Source organism: Linderina pennispora (genome assembly GCF_002104995.1).
Source record: "Linderina pennispora strain ATCC 12442 chromosome Unknown DL89scaffold_2, whole genome shotgun sequence".
Classification (NCBI taxonomy): Eukaryota; Fungi; Kickxellomycota; class Kickxellomycetes; order Kickxellales; family Kickxellaceae; genus Linderina; species Linderina pennispora.
In genome coordinates this window covers 712,390-730,612 of record NW_024468250.1, presented here as the reverse complement: position 1 = coordinate 730,612, position 18,223 = coordinate 712,390, and the positions used below count along the sequence as shown (strand labels likewise).

General features: G+C 51.6%; 8 protein-coding genes across 8 annotated transcripts; 2 read left to right on the top strand and 6 right to left on the bottom strand.

Moving 5' to 3' along the window:
* Positions 1-278: 278 nt before the first annotated feature.
* DL89DRAFT_265122 (fumble-domain-containing protein) lies at positions 279-2,746 on the bottom strand (the record flags this gene model as incomplete). Its single annotated transcript, XM_040886526.1, is given in 7 exon segments — positions 279-349; positions 390-472; positions 499-607; positions 654-756; positions 776-1,407; positions 1,540-2,454; positions 2,483-2,746. Coding segments are annotated over 7 exon segments (2,024 nt in total), but the record flags the coding sequence as incomplete, so codon positions are not given.
* A 305-nt stretch (positions 2,747-3,051) lies between these two features.
* Positions 3,052-4,561, top strand: DL89DRAFT_265121 (putative TMS membrane protein). Its single transcript, XM_040886525.1, has one exon. It carries the CDS (start codon positions 3,108-3,110, stop codon positions 4,503-4,505), a length of 1,398 nt encoding a protein of 465 aa, XP_040746289.1. The 5' UTR covers positions 3,052-3,107; the 3' UTR covers positions 4,506-4,561.
* DL89DRAFT_320663 (uncharacterized protein) lies at positions 4,550-6,951 on the bottom strand (the record flags this gene model as incomplete). Its single annotated transcript, XM_040891226.1, has 2 exons — positions 4,550-6,811; positions 6,907-6,951. 2 exons carry the CDS (start codon positions 6,949-6,951, stop codon positions 4,550-4,552), a joined length of 2,307 nt encoding a protein of 768 aa, XP_040746288.1.
* A 330-nt stretch (positions 6,952-7,281) lies between these two features.
* Positions 7,282-9,662, top strand: DL89DRAFT_265120 (mitochondrial Rho GTPase). Its single transcript, XM_040886524.1, has 6 exons — positions 7,282-7,351; positions 7,452-7,510; positions 7,619-7,764; positions 7,790-9,365; positions 9,399-9,436; positions 9,458-9,662. The coding sequence occupies exons 1-6, from the start codon at positions 7,315-7,317 to the stop codon at positions 9,471-9,473; spliced, it is 1,872 nt and encodes a 623-aa protein (XP_040746287.1). The 5' UTR covers positions 7,282-7,314; the 3' UTR covers positions 9,474-9,662.
* DL89DRAFT_265119 (uncharacterized protein) lies at positions 9,613-10,022 on the bottom strand. Its single transcript, XM_040886523.1, has one exon. The coding sequence runs from the start codon at positions 9,888-9,890 to the stop codon at positions 9,675-9,677; it is 216 nt and encodes a 71-aa protein (XP_040746286.1). The 5' UTR covers positions 9,891-10,022; the 3' UTR covers positions 9,613-9,674.
* Positions 10,023-12,132: 2,110 nt separating this feature from the next.
* Positions 12,133-14,012, bottom strand: DL89DRAFT_265118 (uncharacterized protein). The gene has a single exon (XM_040886522.1). The coding sequence runs from the start codon at positions 13,651-13,653 to the stop codon at positions 12,250-12,252; it is 1,404 nt and encodes a 467-aa protein (XP_040746285.1). The 5' UTR covers positions 13,654-14,012; the 3' UTR covers positions 12,133-12,249.
* Positions 14,013-14,296: 284 nt separating this feature from the next.
* Positions 14,297-14,702, bottom strand: DL89DRAFT_265117 (uncharacterized protein). The gene has a single exon (XM_040886521.1). It carries the CDS (start codon positions 14,622-14,624, stop codon positions 14,439-14,441), a length of 186 nt encoding a protein of 61 aa, XP_040746284.1. The 5' UTR covers positions 14,625-14,702; the 3' UTR covers positions 14,297-14,438.
* A 1,935-nt stretch (positions 14,703-16,637) lies between these two features.
* On the bottom strand, positions 16,638-16,859 carry DL89DRAFT_265116 (uncharacterized protein; the record flags this gene model as incomplete). Its single annotated transcript, XM_040886520.1, has 1 exon — positions 16,638-16,859. A coding segment is annotated over one exon (222 nt), but the record flags the coding sequence as incomplete, so codon positions are not given.
* Between the last annotated feature and the right edge of the window lie 1,364 nt (positions 16,860-18,223).

Genomic DNA, 18,223 nt, shown 5'->3' with positions numbered 1-18,223 from the left:
GATGGTATCAACACCCGCCCGCTTCTCACACTGCCAGTCGTTACTTGCGAGCCAGCATCAGGCAGGCTGGCTGGCGGGCCGAGTAGAAAGGTTCACGTCATTGATAGATGCACCATGCACATGCTATGCAGCCCGGTGCATATCACTTTTGATTCACCCCCTCCTTCGGGTCCCTCCTGCCAGACATTTTGGCTACTAGCCTTGTTCAAAAGGAGGAAATGACTGGATCTACTGCCCATGGCATTCTGCCTACTGCCATTCGAAAATATCCTATTGACCATTGGCCAGGCTCGTACCAGCACAGGCCATCGTAGATCTGGGCCCCCGCAGCATCGGCGGCCATCTGGTTCTTGAATACGGCGAAGTTTCAGCGAGTCGCACGTGAACACGGCGCGGTAATTGGAGTGGATTGCGCGGCCCATCCCGACAATGACAACCAGATCGGCAGCCTGCGCAATGGCGCACCAGGCCGCTCGTCCAGCTTGCGCAGATCCAGACACGGCCCGCTGCTGCCCGTGCCGCACACCTGCAGCCTGCCCTCGCGCCAGCCCATGTCCAGAATCGAGTCGATGTGTGCGGCCCGGCACACAATGTCGACCAGCTCGACCTCGGTCACGTCGTTCAGCGCCGGTCCGCGAGTTGGCTGCCAGGACAACGTCGGTGCCTGACGCCAGGAGGGAGCGCGCCAGCGGCAGAATGCCCAGACATACATCGGCACCGCTGTTGTCAACGAATATCACGGCCTTGCGGTACGCTCTGCCGCTGATGACAGCACCGACGAATTGCTTCAGTGTTGTCGAACTGCGGGCGTCTGGCGAATGTGGTGCGCGCGTGAGCAAAGTCTAGATTACCGCTGGCCAGCTTGTCGCGCAGGGACGTCGACCCCCAGTCAAACATGTTCCCGGCCAGAACGTTCTGTAGGACCGTCGTCAGCCGCTGCGACTGGTCGGAAATCCGGTCGGTCTCCTGGATCACCTCGGGCAGCGCCAGCAGGGCGGCGTCGGTCTCGCGCTCCTTGACATGGGCAAAGATGTCCTCGAGTCCAACCTCGTGCAGACACTGTTCACGCAGCCCCAGCAGCATTCGCACAGAGATCAGGCCGTATGCCTGTGGCTGCTCGCGCAGCCGCCGCAAATGCTTCAGGTACAGGGCGACGAACCCAGTCATCTTACTCTGCGTGTCTGGCCCGCACTCCAATGCCCCGTTGTCGGCCAGCTCCAGCAGCCCGTTGGTGTTTTTCTCCATGGCCGAGATCCAGTATGAGCGCTGCTTGGTATCGGTAGACAAGTCAACTGTGTCTGGCGAGTACGGCGTCCGTGTACTGTTGACCAGCTGCGGCAATGGCAGTAGCTGCGACGGCTGGCGGTCCAGCACGCCCAGCGCACTGACTGCATCATCGGCGATCGTCTCTGTGATAGGAGAAGTTTTCTGTGAACGAATACGATTTGTGCCGCCTGGCCTTAGCCCTGCAGCGCCGTCGGCGGCGTGCGCGGCGACAGGGTCGGCGAGGACCGCGACGAAGGCATGTCTGGACTTGACGAAGGCGCCGGTAGCACCCAGGAATCCCTCGTGGCGCAAAAACAGAGCACGCATTTCGCCCTTGGACCAAAAGTTGATGGCATACGACAGCGTGTGCATGGTCAGCGGGTGGCCGCGGATGAAATAGCCGCCAAAGTATATGCGCTTGACGTTATGTAGCCGGGCGTTCAGGTAGGCAATCTGGCCGATGTTGTTGCTGACCATGTACAGCAGCGACCGCGCAATGTCGGCATCATCGAACTGCTTGTCGAGCGACTTGCGGTAGACACCGGCCATGGTCGACGCAATGTTGGTGGCCTTGAGCCCGATCTTGTCGTAGTTTGTGCCGTAAATGTCGCCCACCATCATGTCGACCTTGGTGTTGTCGCCGGTCTTTGTCATCTCCAGCATCTCGTCAAACGACCGCACGCCCGTCAGCAGATTGAGCAACCCCCATAGCGTGCCACCGCCCAACGATGTGCCGCTGATGCGCTCGTACTCATTCTCGCTTGTGACCTTCAGGATGCTGACGCCCGAGCCAATGTTCACCAGCATGTACGGGAAGAAATCGTCGCTGGCCAGGTTCTCGAACTGCATCGGCGCGTCCTCCGAATACGTGAACACCTCGTCGGCGACCTCTCTGATCAGGAAGTTCAGTCCCTTGATGAGGCTCTCCATCTCCTCGACCACCTCGATCTGCACGCCCAGCTCGCGGTCCAGGAGATCGCGGAACCGGTGCGCGCCGCCGCCCGTGGCCCGGATCACCGGGCTATCGACTCCAGGCTCCTGAGTGGCTGGCACCGATGAGGGTGGCTGGCTGCTGTCCAGCAGATTGCGGATAAACGCCACGCACTTTTCGACATTGTCGGTCTCGAATGCCTGGAAGTGCATGCGCCCGCCCTGGTCGCTGCTGTCGGATGCTGTGAAATACACCACCTTTGGCCAGGCTGCCGCCGATGTCCACGGCCACTTTCTGCACCCGCCCGGTCTGGTTCGGCAGGAGAATGTCGTTGGCCTCGCCGTGCTGCCGCCCGTCGATCGTCGCGCCAGAGGAATTGATATTGCCAAACATCATGGTTGTGTATGAGAGTGTGGAGAAGAGCTGAGGGAATCGGCGAGGAACTAAAGTGGATCGGGGGAGTAGAGCGGCGGCGAATTGTTTTGCTAGCGACTGGGCAGTTTTCAAAGCGTTGGGGGAAGGAACAGGTGGAAGATTAATGACGGTATCGTGACAGGAGAAGAGTAAAGAGAGAGAAAAGGGGGCGCCTCGCTTCCTGCGCTTATATACGCATTCAGCAAGAGCTGCTTATCTTCCTGTGCGCGTGCCTTGGCTGCATTATCTCTGGCCACGCCCGGAGCAGCAACGCAGAGCCATCCTCAGGGGCATGGACCCTCTGTGTGCTCCGCTGCTCCGAGAAACGCACGGAAATGCCAGGCTGCGGTCCCGGGACAAATAAGGAAACACGCACGTGACTCTTGCCAATCATCAAAGCGGCGTTTCTGGGCGCCAGCAGACCCCTGTCACGCATTCTTCCTCCACGCAGACATTTTTCTAGATATATTTTCTGTACACTAATTCCTACAACACAATGGGCGTCGTTCTCGGTTGCATGTCGAGCCAGTTTCTCTCGTGCATGGCGTCGCTCGGGTGCTCGTGCGCGTGCGCAGCCTGCAAGGGCCTCAGGCCCTCGGGCTCCATCGGCACGCGTCTGTCGTACGCCGGCATGTTCCTTGTGAATTCGTCGATTGCCTACGCAATGACCACAAGCTGGGGCATCGACCTGGTGAAGAAGATCTCGTGGGGCTTCATATCGTTAAAGTGTCCCGAGGGGGTGTGCTACGGGACGCTGGCGGTGCACCGCATGTGCTTTACGCTGAGCCTGTGGCACATAGTGCTGGGATTTCTGACGTATGGCGTCACCGACAGCAGGAACCCACGGGCAAAGGTGCAAAACGGGCTGTGGTTTGTCAAGATATTCGGGTACCTGGTGCTGGCGGTGCTGTCGTTTGTGATTCCGAGCGGGTTCTTTGAGTTCTACAGCAAGTACATTGCCATGGCGGGGGCGGCTGTGTTTCTGCTGGTACAGTTGGTGCTGCTCGTGGACTTTGCGTACAACCTGGCAGAAGGCTGCATTGAGCGGTGGGAGGACACGGGCCGCCCGCTGTGGAAGTACCTGCTGGTGGGCGGCACATGCGCATTCTACATTGCGTTTGCGGCAATGACGGTCGTGGACTATGTGTTTTTCGCAGACCGCGGGTGCGGGCGCAACCAGTTCTTCATCACCATCAACATGGTGCTCTGCATCCTGGTCTCGGTGGCCGCAGTGCACCCGCTGGTGCAGGAGGCGAACGTGCGCTCAGGCCTGGCCCAGGCCGGGATGGTGACAGCGTATGCCAGCTACCTGGTCACCAGCGCGCTGGCGGGGTCGCCAGCCGGCGACGTCAGCAACGGCGAGCCCGAGTGCAACCCGCTGGCCAAGGCAGCAAGCGCACGGGCCACCATGGCCATTGTGGGGGCGTTTTTCACAATCGGCGCAATCTGCTACAGCACGACCAATGCGGCGACCAAGGGCAACACGCTGATCCGCAACAACAGCGGGTACGAGCCGCTGGCTAACGACGAGGACGTGCCGATGACCCACCAGACGAATGCGCAGCTGCGCGCCAATGCCCTGCGCGATGCGGTTGCCAGCGGCGCGCTGCCCGAGTCGGCGCTCGACGCGCAGGACGAGGACGAGCAGGACGACGAGAGATCGGGCGTGCAGTACAACTACACGTTCTTCCACGTGATCTTTTGCCTGGCGTCCATGTACGCTGCCATGCTGCTGACCAACTGGAACAGCATCGACTCCAAGGACAAGGTCATTATCATCGGCCGCAGCACCACCGCCGTCTGGGTCAAGATCATCACCAGCTGGCTCTGCATGCTGCTCTACTCGTGGACGCTGATCGGCCCGGTGGTTCTGCCGGACCGCGAGTGGGCGTAGAGTTTACATATGTATCGTGTTTTACAAAAGAAGAAAATCTACCGCTATGCTAGGGACATGGCCTCGGCCACCTTGATGGAGTGGCATGCATCCACCTCCAGATCGACCGCATAGCAGACGACCAGGGCCTCGACAGTGCACGACACCACATGGGTGACCAGCTGCAGAACCGCAAACGGCAGCGCGCTGCCAGCAACAGCGACCAGCACCGCGTGCATGGACAGCATCTGCATAGCCTTGGTGCCCAGCAAGTACCCGAGCACCACCGACACCAGCAGCGCATAGCTGGTCAGCGACGACTTCAGCATCCCAACCACCGACGAATGCAGCAGATGGTGCTTGCGCAGCAGCCTTGTCACCGCACTCGACGACTCAAAGAACCCCTTGCCGGTCAGTGCCGCATACACCGCCGAGTAGCTGTTCCAGCTCTCGATAAAGTACACGGGCCGGCCCAGCGCCAGCGACACCAGCGACACGGGGATGACGCGCAAAAGACTGACTGCCCACCGCACCAGCAGCTCGGCCACATGCATGGTCTTCACGGCCAGCAGCAGCGTCGCGCTGACCACCACTGTGCCCAGCTGCCGCGTCAGCGCCGAGACCGCCGCCGCCTGCAGCGTCTGTAGCGCCGGCGGCTCTCCCGGATCGTGCCTGTGGAAGTACCACTGGCTTACCACAATCGACACAACCGTCCGCAGCACCTGCAGGGCCACCGCCGACGTCCACGCAAACGACACCGCCAGGTATGCCGGCAGCCCATACGCCCCGGGCTTGCCCGCCGACCCCATCAGGCTCTGCACAAGCGGCAGCCGCGACGCATAAATCCCAGACGCAATCGCAAACACGCCGTACATTGCCAGCAGCAGAACCGCAAAGCCAAACAGCTCGCGCGTCTCTGCCAACACGTCGCTGGCCAGCTTGACCACTGCCACGCTGCGCTCGATGTCCTGCCGCTGCTGCCGCACGTACAGCGCAAACCGCACCGCCAGAATCAGCGACACTGCTGAGACAATCCCCGTGCGGATCTTGTACCCGAGCATCCCCTCGACGCCGGGAAACGCCAGCACCTGCGATCCGGCCCACACCGCCATGCTTAGCCCGACCAGCGGGACCGCCAGCGTCGTCATCCACACCGCCTTGCGCGTCTGGTGCCGCAGGGCCTGGATCCACGCAATGCTTGCAATCACCGATGCCAGCGACACCGCAATCACCTGCAGGACAGCGTCGGCCATGTCCCGGTAGTCTTTAAAATACGGGGATTTCGACGACGGCGTCTGTGTCGATAGCAGAAGGTATATGCCGACGGCGTGGTACGCCACTGTGTTGAGAACGAAGATGTACTTTGTGACTGCGTGCGGCGAGGGCTTTCCATACCCCAGGATGCCATCGCCCGGCTGGTACGTGGCCAGGTCCTGGCTGAACTCTGACACGTACGATTCTGTCTCGCTGGCCTCTTCATCACCATTCTCCTCTTCGGAATCTGACGACACCTCGCTGTCGCTCTCAAGCACCTGCAATGCGCTCCCACCAATATCAAAGCCTGTCAATTGGCCGAACCTCGACAGCAGATCCGACGACCGCATGCTCTCTATCGACGCCGTTCCTTCGAGAACCGGGTCAATAACCGCTGCCGACTGCTGTATTGACGGTGCCGAGTACCGCAGCACCTCATCCGTGTCAATGAGCCGCTCATCGCCATGCAGCAATGTCTGCTGGTTCGGAAACGACGAATATGCCGACTCGAACTGCTGCGGTGACGTGCGCACACTGGCAAAGCTGTCCACCGACGCAGCATTCGACGACTCGAGCCTTGGCGAAACCCGCTGTATGCTGTCTGCCGGGCTCGCCACCACATGGCTCACGATGCTGCTGCCGCCCATCACGCCCTGCGCAATGTCCTCCGCGTCCTCCCACATCCCCTCAATCCCGTCCTGCAAAACTTGCTTTGTGCCTGCATCCAGGCTATCAAACTGCTGCTCGGCATTATTGTGCTCGCCCAGCAATGTCACTGCCACCGCCAACGTCAGCAGCCGCCAGAGGTCGTCGAACGGCGGGCTGGCGAGGCTGGCCACGCTGGGGATGTAGTCGCGCGCCAGCTGCTTGTTCAGCGCCTGCTCAAAGTACCGCAACAAGAGCCGCGCCAGCTGTGCCAGTGCGTCCAGGTTGGGCTCGTTTGGCCGTCCGGGCAGGACCAGCGACGCTGCGCTAAAGTAGTCAGGGTCCGACTGCGTCACGGCGTCTATTAGTATGTGTGCGTCTGCAAGGGACTCGATGGTCGCTATCTCTTTGCTGGCGAGCTGGCTGACCTACAAAGCAGAGCGCTGGCTCCATTGAGAAAGTGCCCTGTAGGGAGTGTGACTGCTGCGGAAAGTGCGCCTTTAGGGCTGCCTTTTTTGCTTACCCATTGAAGGCATGCTTGCCGGAATTCTGGCTCTGTATACGACATTGCTAGCAATGGGAAATGTGCATTAGAATAGCAGCGAAATAGTAGCACAAAAAGGGATGGAAAAGAAATACAGCTGCTGTGAAGCGAGGCGAAACGAAGTGTGCCAAAAACGCGTGCAGCGTCAGCACACCATCACGGCTTGGACCAGATGACTTTGGAAATCTATGAGGGATCAAATCTTTTTTTCTTCAGCTCTGGCGCCCGATAACGGCCGACCCTTGCCTCTTGCCAGCCCGTGCCCTTTTGCCCGATACCGTTTTGTGTCCTGGCTTCTACCTCCACTCTCTGTACTTTTTCTCTTTTTCTCTTTTTCAACATTTATTTCGTCGATTCTGGCTAGAGCGTAATCGGCTACACAGGACAATGCGCGACGACATTCGCATCGTATTAGTAGGCGATGGTAAGATTCATGCGGCGACTGGGCGCGGCGGACATTGAAACCACAGCCATACGACCCGCTGCCAAGCCTTTATAAATTCGCACGAATTTTCCGTATGTAGATGGTGTCGGCAAGAGCACATTGGTTACAGCGCTTATCAAGGAGACGTTTATTGCAAATGTAAGTGCCCTCACCTCGTTCAGCCCCCCGTGCTGGTGCTGCATGCCGCATATGAAAGAAAATGGCCGCGTGCTGATAAACAGCCCGCTTATTTCCTGCTGCCTGTAGGTCCAAGCGGTGGTCCCCGAGGTGACCATTCCGCCCGAGGTCACACCAGAGAACGTAACGACGCACATTATCGACACATCACCGAAAGCCGACGACCAGGAAGTGCTGGAGACAGAACTGCGCAAGGCCAACGTGGTCTGCATCGTGTACGCCTGTCGACGACCGGAGCAGCTTCCAGCGCGTGCACGAGCACTGGCTCACGATGCTGCGGCTGCAGGGCATCAACCTGCCTGTGATCCTGGTCGGCAACAAAGTCGATCTACGCGACGACGAGAATATCCCGGGCACGGTTCTCGAAGAGGAGGTGGTTCTGATCATGAACGAGTACCGCGAGATTGAGATCTGCGTTGAGTGCTCCGCCAAGGCCCTGCTGAACGTCTCAGAGCTGTTTTACTTTGCCCAGAAAGCCGTCCTGCACCCGACACGGCCCCTGTATGATGCGCGTGACCACACCATGAAACCCAAATGCACCGAGGCTCTGGCGCGCATTTTCCGGCTGTGCGACATGGACGGCGACGGCATGCTGAACGACAACGAGCTGAACGAGTTCCAGCGCAAGTGCTTTAATACGCCGCTGCAGCAGCGCGAGCTCGAGGGTGTGAAGGAGATTGTCAAGGCGAGTCGCCCCGACGGCGTCACTGAGGGCGGCCTGAATGTCGAGGGATTTCTGTACCTGCACCTGCTGTTTATTCAGCGCGGCCGTGTCGAGACAACCTGGATGGTGCTGCGAAAGTTTGGCTACGGTGATGACTTGAGTCTGCGCGAAGACTACCTGTGCCCCGAGTTTGACGTGCCTGCAGACTGCTGCGTCGAGCTCAGCCTCAACGGCTACGCATTCCTGACCGAGATCTTCAAGCGGTACGACGCGGACGGCGACAGTGCCTTCTGCCAGGAGGAGCTCGACAACATCTTCAGTCTGTCGCCGGGCATTCCGTGGAAGCGCGGCAAGTTCCCGCAGTCGACAGTGACGAATGCCGCTGGCTCTGTGACCCTCGAGGGCTGGCTGGCGCAGTGGAGCATGACGACGCTGCTCGACCACAAGCAGACACTGGCGTACCTGGCGTACTTTGGGTTCCCGGGCGATATCCGCGACGGCCTGCGGCTAGTCCCCCGGCGCAGCGGGTCGCCCAGCGCCAACGCACTGCGGAAGCGCAAGAAGGGCAAACTGCAGCGCAACGTGTTCCTCTGCTACGTGGTGGGCGCGCATGGCTCGGGAAAGACATCGCTGATAGACGCGTTCGCCAAAAAGCCACACAGCGAGGACTACGTGCCAACGACACGATCAATGACCACGGTGAATTCAGTCGACGTCAAGGGCTCGGAAAAGTACCTGGTGATGCAGGAATTCGGGCCCTACGACACCAGCGTCCTGCAGAGCCGCAAGCAGCTGGAGATCTGCGATCTCCTGGTAATGGTGTACGACTCGAGCGACCCGAACTCGTTCTCGTACCTGACGAACCTGCGCAAAAACTACGCCCTGGACTCGCTGCCGACCATTTTCGTCGCCACCAAGAGCGATCTGGACTACGTCGAGCAGCGGTCGGAGCAGCCGCCGGATATCTACTGCCGCGAGCTGAAGCTGACGGCGCCCGTGTACGTCTCGGTGCGCGAGTCGCAGATGGCGAACGTGTTCCAGCGCATGGGCGCGATCACCCGGGTGCCGGCGTCGGCTACGCCCGCGGTTCTGCTGTCGCGGCCAAACTCGTGGTCGGTAACGCGGATTATTGGCGTCACGGCCTTGGCGGGGGTGGGTCTGCTGTCGACGGTTGTTGCCTACCAGGCAATCAGGTACTGGTGGAACCATGTAATACACTCGCGGTCTGCGTCGGCGCCGCTGAGCAGAAAAGAATTGTGAAAAATTACCCTACATACTGAAATAAACGCCTTCTTTTCTTTCGTTGCACATTCAGAGCTCTGGCATCAGCTTATCGGGCGATAAACACACCATGACGACAAATGCATATGCGAAAAATATCGAACATATGCATTCCAACAAGGGTAAGAATATATTTAAACGATGTAGTATTTATTATAGAACCTACTTTACCCGGGCGAGCTATGTACTCTGGCCGCCTTGGTTATCAGTATAAGGAATGCCACGTTCAAGATAATACGCCAGTCTAGCAGGAAGATATCCAACAACCTGAGGCACCCTTTCGTTCGATTCATGGGAAACGCCACGTTCAGAAAGTGCATTTTTTACTGTGGATAATATATCGTCGGGGACAGCCAACTTGAGGAGGGAGGGTAATCCAGAGACTAAAGTACACATTGCGTCAAGAGATGGAATCGTCGGAATATGAACAACGCTTGAAAATAAGATAAGTTGAGTGAGGGTGCTGCTCCAAATGGGTGCTGATTCTGTATTTTCAGGGCTATTTCCAGTGTTGTATATGGCTCCGACAAGAAGCCAGCGCAGATGAGGAAGCTGAGGAAGGATATGAATGAGGTCGGAGAGATAAACCGGAAACTGGAGATACAGTTTTTCTAACTTTGTCCACAGAATCGTATCAGGGAGTGGGGTTGGTAGGCTTGTGTCAATACGTATTTCAGCGATAGAGGTAGAGAACGGTTTGCCGAAAAGATCCTTTGCGAAAGACACCGTAGTTTTGTCATGCACACTATCTTCCCAGTTTCTCATAGAAATGCATAGAGCCTGAATATCTCTGAAGGTGGTTATCTCAGAGTGTCGGACTTTATCAACCATGTCAACGATAGTTGCAATCTGTATTGGTGCGTTCTTGAATAAAGCGAGGGTGTTCGAATCATTGAATGGATAGTATTGTAATCGCAAATCCTTCAGCTTTGGAAACGATATAGAGGGAAGGTATGTGTCTGATTCATCTACTGACTCAGATATTTTAGGATTATGATAGATTTCAAGCTTTGTAAGGTTTTCGAAGATAACCGACCCAGGCAGGCTACCTCTGAAGATGTGCCACGAGTGTGCAATATCAGAATAATATAACCACAGTGTCACCAATGAAGGTGCAAAAACTCTAGGGATATGCTCAGCACTCTCACTGTTGATGTGAAGATCCAACTTAGCGAGATATGAGGAAAAGTATGTGTGATCGAGTTGTGGATGTGTAAATTCGGGCAAAGCTATTGTTTGCAGCTGTGGCAAGTAGAAGTTCAACATATCACCAAGTGGGAATGCTGGCGGATTATTCAATAGATATCTGGATACATCATGTATCAAATGCTTCACATGAGGGAGGTGATTTATAAAGTATTGTGAGGTCTGTGACAGCCGTATTCTGACATCGTCGGCCATTGGGAGTTTGGTGTCGGAATCCTGCTTTGCCATCTGTGGATCTTCAATAAAAAGTATTGTTTCCAATCTAAGCCATTCGACAGTGCTGAATTCAAATATTTCGAGGATATCTCCAAGAGAAGGAAAATCGATGGTACAGTCTCGAGATGAGATAATCAATCTCTGAGTATAGTTGCTGCTTTTTAATTGCACAATATTCGAGATGTTTGTTCTCCATAGAATAGGGTGTGGTGATGAGGTTGCGAGATGTATGCCTTTGGATGCGAGTTGGTCTGAATCAGATGGGTTGCCATATAGGAGCAACTGCTCAGCTGTTGGTTTGTGGCACAAGATAATCGCGGTAGTATAGAGGCTCTCTTTTATAGTGTCTCTCCAGTATTGGCAAACCTGGTTAAGCTGGAGGAATGAAATATAGATGTTGACATGATCAGGATTGTCCAGAAACAAACGGTTGCCAAGTATATTGACCATTCGCCGAAGAATATATGGTCTCAGTGTTGCCCAGTTCGCCATTAGTGTGAAAAAGCGAGTTTGTGAAGAGGAGTGGAAAAGAAATTCGGTTCTTGTCAGCAACAGTTGACACCCTCCATTTGTCATATGCACGTCAATCCTTGTCCACATTTCCCTAATCCTACTCTACTATCCACAATACTCGATCTCACTCGTTTACACGGGTCGCATAAATTTAATATCCGCTAGAATGGCTGGTGTTATCAAGATACTGTTATACTACTGGCTGGAAAAGTATTGCTGTTTATATGGGTTTTTGGCCCCATCTGTCTTTAATACCCGATGTGAGGAATGGTGTGGCCGACTAAGCACACACAAATGTCAAACTGGAGGCCAACATATAATTGGCAGCGGAGGTTAACAGAGATCACCCAACTGAATATCCTATGACATTTTCCAGTGGCGACGTATCACACTGTCAACTCATCGCTATTATGACTAGCGGTGGAGGTGTGCCTGTTGTTACCCTATGTATACGCTGACTTTTAGTTTAACCTTTATTTTCTTATTCGAACATGCGCATACCAACAACTAAACCACATAAAACTAGATCTCAGGCCCACCGGACCCTCCTCTTTTCCTGCAGTTAATCCTGCTTTACCCTTTATTTGGCTCCCATACACGCTCGTAAAAACCCATTCCATTCCTAAAGTTAACAATTGTAACACCCACTGTTGACCTTCGGACAGTCCAGTAGTTATGAGCTTTATGGAATGAGTATGGCTAGAAATTGTTGAAAAAAAAAAAAAAAAAGAATGATGGGGATTTGGACCTGCACATGGTTGTGAAGGACATGAGGATGCCCGAATGTCAACACCCACTTCACCTAGACGCATTGTTAAATCTAGTTGCCCTTATATTCGGTATATATAACACCATCTTGAAGATAAAATACTGTTTTTCTCGGACTGTATCCAACTACTTGACACTCCGCCTCACAAGATTCCCGAGGAATGGCGTATTCAGAAAGAGCATCTTTTGCGGAAAGCAATATATCGTCTGGAACAGCCAGCTTGAGGAGGGAAGGCAATCCAGATACCAAAGTACACATTGCGTCAAGAGAAGGAATCGTTGGTATATCCACAATGCTTGAGAATAGGAAAAGCTGAGTAAGTGTGCTGCTCCAAATGGGTACTAATTCTGTATTTTCAGGGCTATTTCCTGTGTTGTATATGGCTCCGACAAGAAGCCAGCACAGATGAGGAAGCTGAGGGAGAATATGAGAAAGATTGGAGAGATATACTGGGAATTGGAGACATAGCTTTTCTAACTTTGTCCACAGAATTGTATCAGGGAGTGGGACCGGTATGCTCGTCTGAACACGTACTTCAGCGGTGGAAGTAGAGAACGGTTTTCTGAAAAGATCATTTGCAACAGACGCCGCAGCTTCGTCATGCGGTCTAACTCCCCCGTCATTGACGCCAATAAAAAGATTATGGCTATCTCTGAAGGTAGATAATGCAAATTGCAGGAATCTATTGGCCATATAAATGATAGTGGCGGTTTGTATTGGCGCGTTCTTGAATAAATTGAAGATGTTGGAATCTTTAAATGGATAGTGATCTAAACGTAATGTCTTCAGCTTTGGAAATGATAACTGTGAGAAATATGCATTGGCGCCAACTACTGTCTCAAATAAATCAGGGAAATGAAAGATTGTAAGCACCGTGAGATTTTCGAAGATAACTGACCCAGGCAGGCTACCTCTGAAGATGTGCCACGAGTGTGCGATGTCAGAATACACCAGGGTTAAGGTTTTAAGTGAAGGTGCAAAAACCTTAGGAAGACGCTCAACACTTTCGCTGTTGATGCACAGAACCAGCTTAGTGAGGAATGAAGAGAAATATGTGTGATCAAGCTGTGGAAGCGTAAAATCGGGCAAAGCTATTGTTTGCAGCTGTGGCAAGTAGAAATTCAATACATCACCAAGCGGGAATGCTGGTAGATCCTTTAGTAGATACATGGAAGCATTATGCCTCAAGTACCTCATATGAGGGATGTGGTTTATAAAGTATTGTGAGGTTTGTGACAGCCGCTTACTGATACCAGCAGCCGTTAGATGTTTGGTTTCTGAATTCTGCCTTGATGTCGATCGATCTATAGTAAAGTAGAGCCTCTCCAAGCTAAGCCATTGAACGGTGCTGAACCCAAATGTTTCGAGGATATCTCCAAGAGAGGAATATTCGATAATGGCGTTTCGAGATGAGATAACCAGTCTCTGCGTGTAGCTGCTGTTTTTTGATTGCATAATATGCGGGATATTTGTTCTCCATAGACTAGGCTGTGGTGACGAGACTGCGAGGTAGATGCCTCTGGATGCGAGTTGGTCTGAATCAGAGGTGCTGCCATATAGAAGTAGCTGCTCAGCTGTTGGTTTGTGGCACAAGATAATCGCGGTAGTGTAGAGGCTCTCTTTTATAGTGTCTCTCCAGCGTTGGCAAACCTGGTTAAGCTGGAGGAATGAAGTATAGATGTCGACATCATCTGAACTGCGCAGGTCAATACTGCTGCGATATATGTTGACAATCCGAAGTAGAATAAATGGTCTCAGTGTTGCCCAGTTCGCCATTAGTGTGAAAAACGAGTTTGTGAAAAGGAGTAGAAAAGAAATGTGGTTCTTGTCAGCAATAGTTGACAACCCTCACTTGTCATATGCATGTCAATCCTCGTCGATATTTCCCTAATCCTACTCTACCATCCATAGTACTCAGCCTGTGTATTTACACGGGTCGCATAAATCTAATATCCATTGTCGATTTTGGTATAATCAAGATACTGCTATACCACTGGTTAGAAGAGTGTTAACATTCATACGTGTGTTTATCCCTGCTTGCCTCTAGCGGGTGCGAGGAATGGTACAGCCAGCCAAGCGTACGCGAGTGTGGGTATGCTGGCCAGTATTTCATCATCTTGGTTCTTAATCGAACATGTACATAACAACAAGCATAGAATTATGTTTAAACAATGTAGCATTTATTGGCACAGCTACTTCACCTAGATGTATTATAAGATTCGGTTGCCTTGAGTATCGGTTTAAGGAATGCCATTTTGAAGATAAAGCCTTACTCTTGTTGGAAGATACCCAACAACCTGAAACACGCATTCCCTACATGTTCGAGAAATCGTGTGTTCAGAAAGTGAATTTTTCGCCGTGGCTAACATATCGTCTGGAACAGCTAGCTTGTGAAGAGAAGGCAGGCCAAATACCAAAATGCACATTGCATCAAGTGATGGAATCGTCGGGATATGAACAACGCTTGAAAATAAGATAAGCTGAGTAAGGGTGCTGCTCCAAATAGGTGCTGATTCTGTATTCTCTATGCGATTTCCAGTGTTGTATATGGCTCCGACAAGAAGCCAGCGCAGATGAGGAAGCTGAGGGAGAATGTGGATGAGATCGGAAATGTAGACGGGGAAGTTGAGGCATAGCTTTTCTAACTTTGTCCACAGAATCGTACCAGGGAGTGGGACCGGTAGACTTGTCTCAATACGCACTTCAGCGGTGGAGGTAGAGAACGGTTTGCTGAAAAGATCTTTTGCAATAGACGCCGTAGTTTCGTCATGCACACTATTTCCCCAGTTTCTTATAGAAATGGTTAGAGTCTGAACATCTCTGAAGGTGGTTATCGCAGAGAGTTGGAATGTATCGACCATATCAGCGATAGTGGCAGTCTGTATTGGCGCGTCCTTGAATAAAGCGAGGGTGTTGGAATCTTTGAATGGATAGTAATCTAAACATAAACCCTTCAGCTTTGGAAACGATATAGAAGGAAAGTATGTGTCTGATTCATCTGTTGACTCAGATATTTTAGGATAGTGATAGATTCCAAGATTCGTAAGGTTCTCGAAAATAACAGATCCAGGCAGGCTGCCTCTGAAGATGTGCCATCGAGTGTGCAATGTATCAGAATAATATAACCACAGTGTTACCAATGAAGGTGCAAAAACTCTAGGGATGACGCTCAGCACACTCACTGTTGATATGAAGATACAGCCTAGTGAGATATGAGGAAAAGTATGTGTGATCGAGTTGTGGAAGCGTAAAATCGGGCAAAGCTATTGTTCGCAGCTGTGGCAAGTAAAAGTCCAACACACTACCAAGGGGGAATTCTGGTTGATTATTTAATAGATATCCGGATGTTGTATGGCTCAAATGCTTCACATGAGGGATATGTTCTATAAAGTATTGTGAGGTTTGTGGCAGTCGTATTTTGACATCGTCGGCCATTGGGAGTTTGGTGTTAGAATCCTGCTCTGCCTCAAGGAGGTCTCCAATAAAGCGTATAGTCTCTAATCTAAGCCATTCAACTGTGCTGAACCCAAATGTTTCGAGGACGTCTCCAAGAGAGGAATAATCGATGGCACAGTCTCGAGATGAGATAATCAATCTCTGAGTATAGTTGCTGTTTTTTGATCGCACGATATTCGAGATGTTTGTTGCCCATAGACTAGGCTGTGGTGATGAGGCTACGATATGCATGCCTCTGGATGCGAGTTGGTCAGAATCAGACGGGCTGTCATATAGAAGTAGTTGCTCAGCTGTTGGTCTGTGGCACAATATGATCGCGGTAGTGTAGAGGCTCTCTTTTATAATGTCTCTCCAGTGTTGGCAAACTTGGTTAAGCTGGAGGAATGAAGTATAGATGTCGACATCATCTGAACTGCGCAGGTCAATACTGCTGCGATATGTGTTGGCAATCCGGAGTAGAATAAATGGTCTCAGTGTTGCCCAGTTCGCCATTAGTGTGAAAAAGGAGTTTGTAAAAAGGAGTAGAAAAGAAATGTGGTTCTTGTCAGCAATAGTTGACAACCCTCACTTGTCATATGCATGTCAATCCTCGTCGACATTTCCCTAATCCTACTCTACCATCCATAGTACTCAGCCTGTGTATTTACACGGGTCGCATAAATCTAATATCCATTGTCGATTTTGGTATAATCAAGATACTGCTGTACCACTGGCTAGAAGAGTGTTAACATTCATACGCGTGTTTATCCCTGCTTGCCTCTAGCGGGTGCGAGGCATGGTACATCCAGCCAAGCATACGCAAGTGTGGACATGTACCTGTTTTTACCTTATATATATTTTGGCCAGTATTCCATCATCTCGGATTCTTAATCGAACATGTACATAACAACAAGCATAGAATTATGTTTAAACAATGTAGCATTTATTGGCACAGCTACTTCACCTAGATGTATTATAAGATTCGGTTGCCTTGGTTATCGGGTTTAAGGAATGCCATTTTGAAAATAAAGCCTTGCTCTTGTTGGAGGACACCCAGCAACCTGAAACACCCATTCCCTAGATGTTCGAGAAATGGTGTGTTCAGAAAGTGCATTTTTCGCCGTGGCCAACATATCGTCTGGAACAGCTAGCTTGAGAAGAGAAGGTAGGCCAGATACCAAAAGTGCACATTGCGTCAAGCGATGGAATCGTCGGGATATGAACAACGCTTGAAAATAGGATAAGTTGAGTGAGGGTGGTGCTCCAAATGGGTACTGATTCTGTATTTTCAGGGCTATTTCCAGTGTTGTATATAGCCCCGACAAGAAGCCAGCGCAGATGAGGAAGCTGAGGGAAGGATATGAATGAGGTCGGAGAGATAAACCGGGAACTGGAGATACAGTTTTTCTAACTTTGTCCACAGAATCGTATCAGGAAGTGGAATTGGTAGGCTTGTCAGGATACGCAAGTCAGCAGTGGAAGTAGAGAACGGCTTACCGAGAAGATCCTTTGCAATAGAAGCTGCAGCTTCGTCATGCACACTATCTTCCCAGTTACTGATAGAAATGCTTATAGTCTGAACATCTCTGAAGGTGGCTATCACAGAGAGTTGGAATCTATCAACAGCATCAACAATAGTGGCAGTCTGTATTGGCGTGTCTTTGAATAAAGCGAGGGTGTTCGGAATCTTTGGATGGGTAGTAATATAAACGTAAACACTTCAGCTTTGGAAACGATATAGAAGGAAAGTATGTGTCTGATTCATCTGTTGACTCAGATATTTTAGGATAGTGATAGATTTCAAGCTTTGTAAGGCTTTCAAAGATAACCGACCCAGGCAGGCTGCCTCTGAAGATGTGCCATGAATGTAATGTGTCAGAATAATATAACCATAGTATCACCAATGAAGGTGCAAAAACTCTAGGGATACGCTCAGCACACTCACTGTTGATATGAAGATACAGCCTAGTGAGATATGAGGAAAAGTATGTGTGATCGAGTTGTGGAAGAGTAAAATCGGGCAAAGCTATTGTTTGCAGCTGTGGCAAGTAAAAGTCCAACATATCACCAAGTGGGAATGCTGGCGGATTATTCAATAGATATCTGGATGCATCATGTATCAAATGCCTCACATGAGGGAGGTGATTTATAAAATATTGTGAGGTGTGTGACAGCCGTATTCTGACATCGTCAGCCTATTGGGAGTTTGGTGTTGGAGTCCTGCTCTGCCTCAAGTGACTCTTCAATAAAGCATATTGTTTCCAATCTAGGCCATTCGACAGTGCCGATTCCAAATATTTCGAGGATGTTTCCAAGAGAAGGGAAAATCGATGGTACAGTCTCGAAATGAGATAAGAAGTTGCTGAGTGTAGTTGCTGTTTTTTGATTGCATAATATGCGGGATGTTTGTTCTCCATAGACTAGGGCTGTGGTGATGAGACTGCAAGATGTATGCCTCTGGATGCGAATTGGTCAGAATCACAGGTGCCGTCATATAGAAGCAATTGCTCAGCTGTTGGTTTGTGGCACAAGATAATCGCGGCAGTGTAGAGGCTCTCTTTTATAATGTCTCTCCAGTGTTGGCAGACCT

What these genes read in the sequence shown, in the direction of transcription:
- DL89DRAFT_265121 (XM_040886525.1), top strand. Translation starts at nt 3,108, where the DNA reads ATGGGCGTCGTTCTCGGTTGCATGTCGAGCCAGTTTCTCTCGTGCATG.
- DL89DRAFT_265120 (XM_040886524.1), top strand. Translation starts at nt 7,315, where the DNA reads ATGCGCGACGACATTCGCATCGTATTAGTAGGCGATG. An exon ending in CATCGTATTAGTAGGCGATG is followed by an intron (nt 7,352 to 7,451) that starts GTAAGATTCATG and finishes TTCCGTATGTAG; the next exon opens with ATGGTGTCGGCAAGAGCACA. An exon ending in AGGAGACGTTTATTGCAAAT is followed by an intron (nt 7,511 to 7,618) that starts GTAAGTGCCCTC and finishes TGCTGCCTGTAG; the next exon opens with GTCCAAGCGGTGGTCCCCGA.
- DL89DRAFT_265119 (XM_040886523.1), bottom strand. Translation starts at nt 9,890, where the DNA reads ATGTGTACTTTAGTCTCTGGATTACCCTCCCTCCTCAAGTTGGCTGTC.
- DL89DRAFT_265118 (XM_040886522.1), bottom strand. Translation starts at nt 13,653, where the DNA reads ATGCAATCAAAAAACAGCAGCTACACGCAGAGACTGGTTATCTCATCT.
- DL89DRAFT_265117 (XM_040886521.1), bottom strand. Translation starts at nt 14,624, where the DNA reads ATGTGCATTTTGGTATTTGGCCTGCCTTCTCTTCACAAGCTAGCTGTT.